The 14,763-nt window shown below is 36.8% G+C and overlaps 1 protein-coding gene across 1 annotated transcript in view; it reads left to right on the forward strand.

Moving 5' to 3' along the window:
* Positions 1 to 14,763, forward strand: part of LOC121265071 (ABC transporter A family member 1) — a 48,824-nt gene that overhangs the window by 7,505 nt on the left and 26,556 nt on the right. The window contains 16 exon segments of the mRNA XM_041168529.1: positions 4,204 to 4,436; positions 4,660 to 4,774; positions 4,909 to 4,998; positions 5,297 to 5,517; positions 5,692 to 5,804; positions 6,740 to 6,796; positions 6,799 to 6,845; positions 7,966 to 8,028; positions 9,177 to 9,263; positions 9,449 to 9,547; positions 9,625 to 9,809; positions 11,857 to 11,911; positions 12,025 to 12,096; positions 12,540 to 13,247; positions 13,392 to 13,407; positions 13,410 to 13,569. Coding sequence (XP_041024463.1) covers positions 4,204 to 4,436; positions 4,660 to 4,774; positions 4,909 to 4,998; positions 5,297 to 5,517; positions 5,692 to 5,804; positions 6,740 to 6,796; positions 6,799 to 6,845; positions 7,966 to 8,028; positions 9,177 to 9,263; positions 9,449 to 9,547; positions 9,625 to 9,809; positions 11,857 to 11,911; positions 12,025 to 12,096; positions 12,540 to 13,247; positions 13,392 to 13,407; positions 13,410 to 13,569 — 2,321 coding nt within the window.

Raw genomic sequence — 14,763 nt, forward strand, 5'->3', positions numbered from 1 at the left:
TGGGAAGGCCTTCCTCAATTAAAGGTGCTTCGTACGCAGCGGTGTTGAGGTCACTGGCAGGTAGTCAGGCTGAGATCAGCTCAGCGGTAGAATGAAAGGGCAATGCACTTGTAGGAGACAAAAGACCTCAGGTGATATTGGGAGAGTTGGAGGGAGTCTTGGGGCTGTCAAATCCCAATTGAAGGGAGTTATGGATTATGTAAGAGGTCTAATGATTAAAGTGGATAAGGGGTTGGACCTAGTCGTGGGTACAAGTGTGCTACCAAGTGTGCCGGAAAGTGTGCAGGCAAAGGGTGTGTCAACGATAGGGTCATTGGACGCTGGCATCTTTGTTCATGCTAGTGTCACTATGCCTTCTGAGGGAGCTGTAGGGTCTCAGGCACCAGTTGCAGATGAAGTTGGTCCTTTTGTCTAGAGTTCATTTGTAGTTGAAGACGAGGGTCCCTCCAAGGTCTCGAGCATTTTGGAAGATACATGCAAACGGGGCAACAGAAGGGGACAACAACCATATAGATGTCGAGCAGTCATTTGGCGGGAAGGATTTGTCATTGGTGCCTTGTGTGGGGGAAGGTTTAGAGTCGGGAGTGCTGTCGGGTACTGTGGCTGGGGATAATGTCGTTCCCCTTGTTTCTCTTCCTTCGATCAACGATATAGCTGGTTCAATATCGACGGGTTTCTACAAACCCTGGGACTTTTATATGGAGAACAGGGAGAATATGAAGACCAATTTAAAACACTACTCACTGCAATCGAGGCGAGCCACGCGCTTGAAACCAAATCTAAGTTTAAGAAAAGTAAGGAGTTGAAGAATCTTTCATGGGCAATTAACTACGATGCTAAGGGAGGTAGCTCAAGTCGAGGGAAAGGTAAAGGGAGGGCTTTGTGATGTTCGGGTTGAGGATTAGTTTTAAGGAATCTAGGGGATGGGGTTGGGGAGGTGTAATGATAGTTTTCCAATTCGGGTTTGGTGTATTCTGGGTAGGTTTTTATGGGCTTTTGGGTCATTATGGGCTTTCTTGTATGGGGTAGGTGTTTTTCTTGTATACGTCCAGTGTACTTGGTTACTCCTATTGATATATATATATATAAAATATTTTTACTTATAAAAAAAAAAAAAACATATCTTGTACTTTTACAATTGCCTTTATTCTGAAAAAAAATCAATGTAGCAGTCTCTTCAAGTAAGACAAGTTAGTGAGCATATCTTGTAGTTTTACATTTTTTTTTTTTTGAACAGTTCACCGTGAGGTCTATGATGGATGGTCTTAGCTTTGATTCAATTGGCATAGAGGATGGAAAGAACCTTTGATAGTTGGGTTCATGAGGTGGTGAATGCTCCCTATGGTGATAAGGCCCTTGGCCTTATTGGAGTTCTGTTATATGTGTAAGCAGAGTGGGGTAGCATTGATTATTTTTTGCTTCATTATGAGTAGGCAAGGGATTTATGTGCTTCGATATTTAGCACTGTTGGGATCGTGTGGGTTATGCCCTAACAGGTGGTGGAGTTGTTGGCGGAATCCTTTTGGGAGTCCAATATTCTAGAAGTTTGAAGAATATAGCCCATATGTGACTTGGCCTTGGGCTTCTAGAGTATAAACTCATATGTATAAGCTCTTATGTGCCTTGAGTTTTTTTTCCCCGATCATTTTAAACGGTATTGATGTCAATTGCAACTAGAAGTGTATACGAAATGGCTTGGCGAGGACGTTGGGACTTTAAATGATAGAGATTGCAATACTCCCTTTTGAGTATACGAAGGTATTGAATGCGATTCCACATTACTTGAGAGGGAGTTGTTCTTGCCCTTATATAATGATTTCTAGGGGCTCCAATTGACTAGTAGAATTGTAATATAATGATTTCCTGGTGCTCCAGAGGGTGGGGTGTGTTTGCACATCACACTAGAATTGTGATGAGAGATGTCTCAAGAACTAAATTCTGGCATGACATATGGTGTGGAGATAGTGCCCTCAAGGACTCATTCCCTACATTGTTCTTGCTTGCACGTGAGAAAGAAGCTTCAATGGCGGTCCTAATGGAGTTGGCAGGTGATCTAGTACATTGGAATGTGAGCTTCACCAGGGCGGCCCAAGATTGGGAAGTCAACCACTTTGCATATTTTTTCCGACTCTTATACTCCATGAGATTGAGTACTCAAGGAGTTGATACTTTGCGGTGGGTACTTGCCAGAAAAGGTACTTTTTCAATTCGTTCTTTCTATAGGGCCCTCACACAACCGCAGAATAATCACTTCCCATGGAGAAGAATTTGGAGAAATAAGGCACCTTCTAGAGTGGCATTCTTTGCTTGGACAACGTCTTTGGGAACGATCTTGACGATGGATAATTTACGAAAACGCAAGTGATAGGTAGTGGATTGTGCTGTATGTGCAAACAATGTGGTGAGATTGTGGGCCATCTTCTACTACATTGTGAGGTCGCTAGAACACTATGGGTTGAGGTATTCAGATGGGTAGAGCTAGCCTGGGTTATGCCTGCAACAATGGTTGAACTTCTGGCATGTTGGACGAATCTTGGTGGTATTCCACATATCTCAGCTATGTGGAAGATGATTCCTCTATGTATTCTTTGGTGCATATGGCAGGAAAGAAATGACAGGACGTTTGAAGATAGGGAGTGTTCATTGGAGGAGACTAGATTACTTTTAATTAGAACCATGTTTTTTTGGGCCAAAACTGTAGATTTCAACGGCCTCGATTTTCATGATTTTCTTATTTCTATCTCCTCTTCCTAAATAGGTATTATCTCTTGTATACCCTCTTGTGTACTTGGGCTATGCCTATTCAATATAATATTAATGTTTACCTATATAAAAAAAATATTGACTAGTATTTTTTTTTGGAAGTTAAGGATTATATTAATAAGAATAGGCATAGCCAAAGTACACTGGGAGTATACAAGAATATTGACTAGTATTTTTTAGTATAAGCTTATATGTGGTTTGGGCTTTCTTTGGGTTGTTTTAAATTTAATACTGGATATGTTTGAAAATGATAATCAAGTTTACTTTCATTGTGAGATAATCAACTTACAATAAAGAAAAAGGGAGAAGCTGAAAATGATTAAAAAGATTTGGAGAGTTTATGCGGTCTAAGCAACATGAGTAATATGAGTCATGTATGCTGTATGTTTTGTTTAGCTACACAATTGGTAGAGGTGATAGTAGGCACAATAAAGTGGACTGGAAGTTGTGGCTAATTTGTTGGTGAATTATTTACGTAAACCTATTTCTGTGGTTGTGTTGTTTGTTCTGGTGTTGAAAGTGGCAGTGTTTTGGTGTAGGTGGTAGTCGTGGCTTTGATGGGGATTTATTTTATGATTTTTGTAGTCTTACCCAAGGGGTTGGTCCACGTGGTGAAGGTCTTGGTCTTGGGGTATCACTCCCTTCAAGGTCCAATGTTCAACACCTTATGGGTGCAAACAATCATTTGGGGCCACACCCCCTGGTAAAAAACCAACGATTTAACCAATTCCGTGTAGGAAAACTTCCGAGAGTGCGGTGCACGGGACTGGAGTTTACTTTGCAGGAGAGGGTTTGAAGGGCCCTGCCTTGGAGAGGTTTCTTGTCATAAAAAAAAAATAAATAAATAAAATTTTTGCAGTCTTACTGGTGCAAAAATTTGATATAGCCTACTCAGCAGAGAAAAATAGAAACGAATATTTGAAAGCACACCTTTTCGAGAATTAAAAAAGTGATTGATAAATTATTCCCTTTCCTTTAATTTAATAGTTATTTTTCATATATATATATATATATTTCATACTCAATCAGAAAAATGGGATGCACAGCCCTCTTCCATCTCTGCCTACTAAAGTTTCTCTTATTTTAAATCAGGCTGATGGATGATTATGATTGATTTGCACTATTTAGGTTGTTTCTTTTCTTTTAATTTTATTTTTAATTCTAATGAGCCAGCCAATTGGATCAATATGTGGCAGCATCATAAAGTGGTGGATTGGATAATTATATTGCTATTTGATATTCTAGTTCAGGTTTCAATAGATTTCTAATTCAGCTTCTATTAGAGGTTGAACTTATATGGTTCTTAAAATTTGCTCTGAACATTTTTTTCACAAGTAAATTTGCTCTGAACATGAGCATCCTTCTTTCATTTCTCCAAAAATTAAAGAAAAGGAAATGCCATGGAGTTCTCATTATCCCATAGTTTAAACTTTTTTGCAGTTTGCAATTTCATCTGGGATCATTACAGCCTGCACCATGAACACCCTTTTCAAGTATAGCGATAAATCAGTGGTGTTTGTGTACTTCTTTTCATTTGGACTTAGTGCGATCATGCTGTCATTTTTGATATCTACATTCTTCACACGAGCCAAAACAGCTGTTGCAGTTGGGACTCTATCTTTTCTAGGTGCCTATTTCCCTTATTACACTGTCAACGACCAGGCTGTCCCTATGTAAGTAATGCTTCATGCTTGTCTCCCCTATTCTAGAAATTTTTTTTGATAGGTAATTAAGAAGTTTTATTCATAAAAGTAGGCAAAGCCCAAGTACACAGGGAGTATACCTGAGAAATACCTAACTAGAGTTTACAACCGAAAGTAGAAAATCATGGAATACATTTGCATAACTCCCCTATTCTAGAAATCTGATGGGATACATTTGCATTTCTTATTTCAGTACTTTAAAGGTCCTTGCTTCTTTGCTTTCTCCTACGGCCTTTGCTCTAGGGTCGATTAACTTCGCTGACTATGAGCGTGCGCATGTTGGACTTCGTTGGAGCAACATATGGCGGGTATGCTCTGCATCTTTTTTTTTTTTAGGGGGGAGGGGGGGTGGAGTGCTGCTGATATTGAGTTTAACTGATTTTTTTTTCCCTTCTTTTGTGTGAGTTCATGTGTCTAACTCTTCTAGAAATGATCGGTATAGGCATCATCTGGAGTGAATTTTTTGGTCTGTCTCCTGATGATGTTGCTTGACACGCTGCTGTACTGTGTGATTGGTCTTTACCTGGATAAGGTTTGTCTTTAAGCTCTTAAATATTTCCTTTCAAAGTTGTTTTGGTGATAAAGAGTAGTTATCCTACTGTTTGATATGTTTATGTGGGGAAAATGTGCATGGTATACAGTGATCCAATGGCTATCAGTTATTACTGGGACAATTTAAAATTGATTATGTGAATTTGATTGAGTATAAAGTGTTTTCCCCGCTCCACTAAGCATGTTTTTGTATTAACCTTTTTAAAAAAAAAAAAAAAAAATATATCTGCTCTTCAACTGTATGTATGGAAATTGTTTTAATTTTTTCACATGATCAGGTCCTTCCCCGAGAGAATGGTGTGCGTTATCCATGGAACTTCATATTCCAAAGATGCTTCTGGAAAAAGAAAAGTATCATTGAACATCACACTTCCAGTTTAAATGTTACAATTAAAGACAACATTTCCAAGAAAAAGGTAGGTTTTTCTAGGAAGGATGCTCTTGAACCTTCTGTGGAAGCAATAAGCTTGGACATGAGGCAACAAGAGCTTGATGGCAGGTAATCAAATATGTACTAAAATTTGAATGCATTAGTGCTTGTACATTCAAATTGATTCTTTCCCGTACATTCTTATTTTCTGCTTTTCTTTTGTATGCAACTCCGTGTTCTCGTACTGCTCATTTTGGTGCTTCTCCACCGACTTTTCACTTATAGTTTCTTCTCTACTTGTAGATGCATCCAAATTAGGAACCTGCATAAGGTGTATGCTACAAAGAAGGGGAATTGTTGTGCTGTTAACTCATTGAAGTTGACCTTGTACGAAAATCAAATTCTTGCTCTTCTAGGTGAGTTTGTTTTGTATACTTTCTTTGTCTTTATAATTTGAAACTATGGATCACTTGCTACTTCTTTGTGAGGTTGCTTGGACCTTGTGGGATGATTTTTATCGGGCGAAAGTTCTTGTTTTGAATGGGGATAATTTTAATGATTTCCTTTCAGCCTTTCCTAGTTCCTAGTTCCTAGTTCCTAGCTTGTATACTTCCTGTGTACTTGGGCTATACCTATTTACTTGCATTAATAAAATCTCTTATTACTTATAAAAAATGACTTTTTCATTAGAGTTGGGTTAGTATGGGTTATGCCTAGGAGAGTGGTTGATCTTCTTACCAACTCGAGGAGTCTTTATGGCATTGCACAAATTGCAGTAATTTGGAAGATGATCCCTCTCTGCCTTCTGTGGTGCATTTGGAGCTTCAGTGAAGGTGGCTCCTCCACTCTTTTCTTTTAGCGCTTGGGAGGTATTGGAAAGAATTGCCTTAGGAGAGAGATGACCGGAACTTTTAAGATAAAGGAACGTTTGGTGGAGGAACTTAAAAGACCTTTGTACAATACATTACTTCTTTGGGCAATGGCTATAGATTTTAATAGGCTCAATGTTCATGACTTTCTTGTATCTATTTCTTCTTCATAGGTAGGCGTTATCTCTCTTGTATAAGTCCCGTGTACTTGAACTATGCCTATTCCTTTATTGATATTTATAAAAATCTCACTCATAAAAAAATCCTTTATGTTAATGAATTGTGTGCCTTGGAGTTTCTAATAATTTTTCTTCTAAAAAGTGAAAACGAAAAAGAAAAAAGAGCCAAACATTTACAGTCCTGCTTCCAAATCTGCTACATGCTAAATGCATTTGTCTTTATCTACCCACATAACAAGTTCTCTTATTGTACTTGCAATGTATCATTACTTTGGAGTTGAATTTGTGATATCAATCTTGAAGGGCACAATGGAGCTGGTAAAAGCACAACGATTTCGATGCTTGTTGGCCTTCTCCCCCCAGTTCAGGGGATGCTACGGTTTTTGGGAAGAATATCATAACAGACATGGTGAGTTATGTGTTTTTCAGATGATCTGTGTCCACCTTCCTCTCTTTATGCTACACTCGCAGAATATCTTCTGGTAGTGAATAGATAAATATTATTCTTTCTTTTGGAATTGTTTTGCCTTTCGAGTGAGATAATAACTGACGTCCTCGTAAAGTCCTATTAAGTTTTTCATCAGAGGTAGGGTAGTTCTATGGCACCAATTGTTGTGGTCTTTATTACTTGTTTGGGTACTTATAATCAGCTTGTAAGCAGTTATGGTTGTGTCTGCATTTTTTGATATTTTCTATATTTAATATTTCTTATTGTTTTTGTGTTCTCGTCTTTTTCATGCATGTCAACCCAAGTATCGACTATTTGCAAACGTATGGATCTTTTATATATGAGCATTTCTGGTTGAAATTATAGCAATATAATAATAATAATAAAAAAAGGGAGAACACGTGTGTTTGTGTGCAGATATATAAATAGTTGTGTCCTTGTCTCTTACGATTGCGAAGCTGCTATGCCCTGTACCCTGTTCTGATTGCACAATTGTATTAAATAAGAAACATGTGAATCCAGTTAAATCAGTTTTACATTCTTTTTGGATACCTACTTATCAAAAAATTATCGATACCTGATTATATGAACATGTATGATCTGATTGCACAGTTGTCTTAAAGAAGAAACTAGATCGAACATAATTTGTATGCTATCTACAAGCAGCTCTGCACATACCTATTGAGTTTGTGTTGCACATGGGCCCTCTTAACTGTTAAGGAGTCAAACTTGGCGTAATCAGCCAATTTTTGAACATGAGATTGTATATAAAGCATCAGGTGTTCAAAATATGTTTTTTTTTTTTTTTTTTTGTTTTAATTTATCATGGGTTTGATTAATGCTGCAGAAATATCCAATGATAGTTTGCTGGCATGCTCAATTATCTTGTCATGATTATTAGTTATTCATTTGCTCAAATGTGTGATGCCTACACTTCGTTAATTTTAGGATTTTGTGGTTTAGGACATTCATTGGTCAATTTAATCTTATTAGTCTCATCGGTATATTTTGCCCTATTCTTTTGGAGATGGAGTTGTGCTTTTTTTAAAAACCTAATCTTCAATTTGATTTTGTTTTTCAGGATGAGATACGGAAGGGACTGGGTGTTTGCCCCCAAATTGATATTCTTTTCCCAGAATTGACCGTAAGTAGGAAGCTCATGTAATTTCCATTTTCTGTATTGGCAAGATATATAAAATTGTATTTGGTAAGATAAAGTCTTAAGATGCTAACAATAAATTTCCTTTTTTTAAACTTGTAAAAAAAACTATTTGAACGGTAGTTATGGATGCTTGTGTCAATGGGGCCCAGCATGTTTGCCTGCTGGGCCGAGTGTTTGCCTTTAGAATAAAAAAGTTTCTGCCCCTTAGGTTGCCAAATTACGACGAGAGTCCAGCCTTTTGAACTGCCAGTCATGTAGGGTGACTAGGCAAGGCTGAGTCAGGGCTTTGATGACTCGAGGTTCATATTAGGGAAAGGAGAGTGAGGCAGCCCTCGGCCCGATCATCACCTTGGTTGTGGTTATTTTGGTTTCTTTCTTCAACTTCGCTTATGGAAGATCTCTTAGTTGAGATCCTGTGGGGCTCCATAGAAGTGCTTATTAGCTTGATTGAGAGTTTGATCAAGTCTGGCACACTTGACCTGCTCTAGGTAACCTGGTATACCAGGGTTCAGATCCTTATAGCCTTTATAGAAATTTATACTATGATACTTATTAAAAAAGGAAATTTATGCTGTGATCTGATTCTTGTTAGCTTGTCTTACTGTGTTACAACTGGAGGTTTGAGGCATGTTACGGTGTGTTGGTGCTTAATGGTTCCGGTTGTTTTTTCATTTTTCATTTTCATAACCCACTTTGTTTTCTTCTTTTGGTTAATGTTAGTTTTGTGCCGTTATATTGGTTTGCCCCTGTCCTTTTATAATCTTTTTCTATGAAAAAAAAAAAAAGTCATGTAGATCTAACTCAACAAATAAGTATGAAACTGATTAATCAATCCGGAATCTACATGTCTATAATATTCTATGCTTGCCAAAGGATTTTTACCTATAAAAAAAATAATATTCTATGCTGATTTTCTTGCAAATAATAACTTCCAGGATGCTAAATTGAACATTATTTTCATTCTCTTTTTAGCTTTTGATATCTGGTATTTATTGAATGCATTTTCTTCCATCTGACTGATTAAAAAAAGCATTTTCTTCCATCTGATGCCATATTTATCTGTAACTTCAATTGCTCGATACCTATGTATGCTGGATTTTAGTTTTGACCTGATTAATTACTTTATCCAGGTGAGAGAGCATTTGGAAATTTTTGCCATATTGAAGGGTGTGAAGGAAGAATTTTTGGAGAGAGTTGTTTCGGATATGATTGATGAAGTGAGTTCCCTTTTGCATTACTGGAGTCTTGTATGCTTGTGTTGGTCTGGTTTTCTCAATCTCAACTATATTCTCAACTATATGTTAGTCGCTAAGGAATGATACATTTGAGATCATCCTTCTTTTTCCCACTACGCTTTGAGATTAAGCCAGAATGGTTCATTTACCGCTATCATTATGGCCAGGTGGGTTTGGCTGATAAAACCAACACTGCTGTTAAGGCTCTTTCTGGTGGCATGAAGAGGAAATTGTCTCTTGGAATCGCACTGATTGGAGATAGCAAGGTGGCAAACAATCTGGTTATACATTTTGTTGATTTCCCTTGTGTTGATTGTAATTGTTCATTTTATTATTACTACAGGTCATTATTCTTGATGAACCTACCAGTGGAATGGATCCATACTCAATGCGCTTGACATGGCAGTTGATAAAAAAAATAAAGAAGGGCAGGATAATATTACTGACAACACACTCGATGGACGAAGCTGATGAACTAGGAGATCGGATAGCTATCATGGCTAATGGTTCTTTGAGATGCTGTGGAAGGTATATCCTCTCAGAAAGGAAATAAGTTCTTTTTATTTTTCTAAAGGAAATAAGTTCTTTTTATTTTTCTTACTGCTAAATTAAGCAGTAAAGGGCAAGATAAGAGGGTGGCATGCCCGGTTTGGATGCCCATCGACGAAATACACAATTATATCTCATCTCAACCTGTTTTCAACAAATGCAATTACTGTCTGACAATACACAGTAAAAAGTGAGTGAACAGTGCAAAAGCACTGTCTTCTTCAGTGACCCGCAGTCCTCCTCTTAATACATATATTTTTGGGACGGAATGTGCTGGGACGGAATGTGCACACCACTTGCCATTTCCCAAAAATATCTACCCCACTTTTAATACATATAATTAACTTTTACAATAATCAAAATTATTCTAATTATAATTAGAATAAAAAATTTCGAATTTCCTATATATAGAAAAATAAATAGGTCATAATTAGAATAATATCTTTTAACAAAGAAATTTTAATTTTTGGGAATATAAGTAATTTCGGCCCATAACAAAAACATATATATTTTGTGATTTAAATTTATTTATGGGAGATTTTTTAATTACTCATAAATATTACTTTTTATTAATATATTCATAACTATTACCCAATAATTATTAAATGATTTTCAATCATTGTTGGGATCCACCCCTTTATCAAATTCCAAAAAGTAAAAACTATCTCATCTTATCTCACTATCCAAATACACTTTTTTACAAACCATCTCATCTCATCTTAACTCAAAAATCTTACTACTATTCAAAATATCTCATCTGAACTGCATAACCAAACGAGGCCTTAGTTCCGTACATGAGAGGAACCAAGGAAACTATAAATGCTTACATTATCATAAAACTCATAAAGTATACAGGACACTCAACAGCACATGAACTCTTTGAAATATATGTTTTTTTAATTGGAGCTCTTTGAAATATCTAAAGTATAAAATTTTACTTCCACATCTTTCTGAGAAACTTGTTCTTGTTTTCCTGGTGTTCCCTATGCTGCTGCTGATCTGGAGTCTCAACTCGGTCGTAGTTGTTAATCATTTGTTTTGTCTCTTCAGACCTGTTTTCCCAACTTCTTTTGGACCATGTATTAAAGTAGATGAAAAAAATGACTTTTCCAACTTCTTTTAGATGATGAACTAGGGTTGATTTCATCAAATCCCAAGATTTATGACAAGAAAAACTTGGTCTATCTCTTCTATTGTGGCTTGTAAATTGTGGAAGATAAAACAAACCATTAGAATGGAAGTCTTTTTTATACCTTTGAAAAGCTATCGACGCCAATATCTTAAGAGGTATTGAAATATTTAGTAAATATTTAGCATTTCTCGTCTACTCCTATGTACTAGTAGCTTCCCTTTGTGTTTTCTAATAAAAATTTCAATTACTTGTTAAAAAAGGTTTTTCATTTTAGTGATTTAAAAGGAAAAACATACTTGGAATATGCTTTGGATCTAGAAGACGATGGGTCGAAATGTTTAACAAATATGGAGAACTAAAAAGTTATTGTTCTGAAGAAGTGGGTTTGGATACATTATAACTTATGAAAAAGGTCTTTTCCTATTTTCATTATTGCTTTGTTCCCAACTATTTTCAATATAATAATTCTTTAAAGAGGTGAAAAAAGAAGCTCTAGGGCTCGTTTGGATAGTGAGATAAGATGAAATGGTTTTAGACGAGTTGAATAAAATATTGCTAGAATATTATTTTTTAATATTATTGTTGTTTTGGGATTTGAAAAACTTGAATTGTTTATTATATTTTGAGAGTGTTTTTGTATCCAAACATGGCCCTAGTCTCTTCCACTTACCCCCATCTTACTATTCCTCTTGTATATGGTCATTGAGGATATCCCTTGAGGATGACCAAAGTGGTGTGTTAAACTTCAGCCCTGAAGTTGGCCTCCATTTTTGGGATATAAATGTTGTGACTAATCGAAACATATATGAAATGTAGGTTGTACTGTTTCTAGTTTTATGAGAAGTGTTAAGTATCTCTAAAATACCTTGCCTTGGATGCTCATTTTTCCAACAGCTCCCTTTTCTTGAAGCACCAGTATGGGGTTGGTTATACTCTAACACTAGCAAAGGTGTGCTCCTATTTTCATTTATTTTTCTCTTCATTCCACGGAATTGTTGTTTCATTGTAATTTTCCAAGCACCAATGTGGCATCTGATGGCTTTATTGTTCTATTCCTTTCAGTCCGCACCTACTGCCTCTGTAGCCTCTGATATTGTGTACCGTCATGTTCCATCAGCAACCTGTGTGAGTGAGGTATTGCTTGCTTTATAACTCATTTATTTTGCTCATAAATAAAAATCTTGCATATAAAGTATTTATCTTTTAATATGCACATCATCTCAACTACTATCATGTGTAACTACTATTTTTGCTAAGTTGAAACCCTTTACTTCAATGGCCTGATATATCTTTTTTTCCAGTGACCTGTGAAACCCTTTACTTCAATGTTTGGCTAATTGAAGTTTAGCAGATATCCTCTTTGTTTTATACTTTATTTTTTCATTATACATGAATTAATGTTATGATAAAAAATGACCCTGGCCCTTGGCTTGGGTGATAATGGAGGGTGGGTAATTGGGTTAATCTTGCTTAGTGTCCACTTATAAATTTTTGTTACATATGCGTGCTTCCATTGGGTGTGTCAGTATGCAGACTCCATTCCTGGTGTTGCTAATGCTGATTTCCCCCACCTTCAGGTTGGAACTGAGATTTCCTTCAAGCTTCCTTTGGCATCTTCCTCTTCCTTTGAAAATATGTTTAGGGAAATTGAGAGTTGCACGAGAAGATCATTTTCTAACTCTGAAACAAGTGGGTGTGAGGGCAAAGACTATCTCGGCATCGAAAGTTATGGTATTTCTGTAACAACTTTGGAGGAGGTATTCCTGAGAGTTGCTGGAGGTGATTGTGAAGAAGCCGAATGCATTGAGCGCAATGAGGACTTTCCTTTACCTGATGCTGTGGTTTCTCAAGCTTTGCATGATCGTGTTCCCAAAAAAATTTTGGACTCCAAACTTCTTGGAAATTACAAATATATTCTTGGGGTCATATCAACCATAGTGGGGAGAGCTTGTGGCTTAATATTTGCTACCGTTTTGAGTTTCATAAACTTTTTAAGTATGCAGTGCTGTAGCTGTTGCTTCATTTCAAGGTCAACATTTTGGCAACATTCCAGAGCATTATTCATAAAAAGGATGATATCTGCTCGGAGAGACCACAAAACAATTGTTTTCCAACTTGTAATTCCTGTGGTCTTTTTGTTTTTTGGACTTCTTTTTCTCAAGCTCAAGCCACATCCTGATCAGCTGTCTCTGACTTTTACAACTTCACAATTCAATCCTCTCTTACGTGGTGGTGGTGGTGGTGGTCCAATTCCCTTTGATCTATCCCGGCCTATTGCAAAGGAGGTTTGATAGTCATATTAATTCATGTTGATATTCCATCTTTTTCCTTTTGATGTCACATGCTGCTATAATCATCCAAGTAGTGGAGATTAAAAAAAGCACTTTTTGATGGCATGTATTGTAGTAATTCTCTATAAAATACTGTAGATTGCTGGGTATATTGATGGGGGTGGATTCAAAGCTTCAAACCGAGTGCATATAAATTCCCGGATTCAGAAAAAGCATTAGCCGATGCAATTGAGGCTGCAGGGCCTACTCTGGGTCCAGTTCTACTTTCAATGAGTGAATTTTTGATGTCTAGCTTTAATGAATCCTACCAGTCAAGGTATGTTAACCCATATATCTTATTTTCATTGTTTTTGTCTGTCAGTTACTTGGATGACGTTGTGTGACTTTTTTGTTTTTAATCAATGTTTAAGTTGTATGACTTATTTTTTTTTTTTTTGATAGGTAAAAGTAAGTTTTATTGAAATAAGAATAGAAACAGAGTACTCCAGGAGCATACAAACAGATCATGAAACCTAATTACATCTAGGTACTAGTGAGAGATACAAGCAGGTCATTGAAATTATCCGTATTACAAATAATGGCCGAAGCCCAAGAAAATAAAGTATTGAATCGGTTCAGCTCCTCCAAAGAACTCTCCATGTCTTCAAAGCACCGCATATTTCTCTCTAGCCACAAGCACCACATAATGCAATAAAGAATCATGCTCCACACAGCAGCTATACATGAATTCCCCCTAATTCCTCTCCAGCACCCCAGACTATCTCTAATTGTTCTGGGCATAGCCCAAGCCACCTCTGTCCTATTAAGGATCTCATTCCATAAACACCTTGCCACCTCACAATGTAACATAAGATGATCCACTGATTCCCCATCAGTCTCGCACAAGCAGCACCGATCTACTATGATAAGAACACGTTTTCTCAAATTATCCGACATGAGGATCTGCCCAAGAGATGCAGTCCATACAAAGAAAGCGATCTTAGACGGTACTTTACAGTGCTGATGGCCTTCCAAGCAAAGTTATGATCATTAGAAACTCCCAAGAGGGTCTTGTAGAAAGAGCGCACCGAAAATTTGTTATTGCCATTCAAAATCCAGATCATATTATCCTCCATCTCACTGCCCATCGCTATTGCATATAATGAGTCAAAAAATTCAGCAAGCATATACAGCTCCCAATCATGAACAGCTCTCGAGAAGCTTACATCCCAATTGACAACACCATTAGAAATTACCACTAAGGCCCTGTTTGGTTGTTAAACTCATCTGAGTTCAATTCAATTCAGTCTAATTTTAAGCTAAGTTTAACATTCAAGTACGCAACTCTCAAATTACTAAACTCATCTCAACTCAAAACCTCTTTACATGTGGGACCCGCAACCTTTTTCAATTCAACACTTTTTTACACGTGGGACCCACAACCTTTTTCAACTTCTCATAAATATATTTAAACTCATCTTAACATCCGAACACATTTAAACTCATCTTAGGTGGACCTCACAAAACTCAC

Source organism: Juglans microcarpa x Juglans regia, chromosome 5D (assembly GCF_004785595.1).
Source record: "Juglans microcarpa x Juglans regia isolate MS1-56 chromosome 5D, Jm3101_v1.0, whole genome shotgun sequence".
NCBI lineage: Eukaryota > Viridiplantae > Streptophyta > Magnoliopsida > Fagales > Juglandaceae > Juglans > Juglans microcarpa x Juglans regia.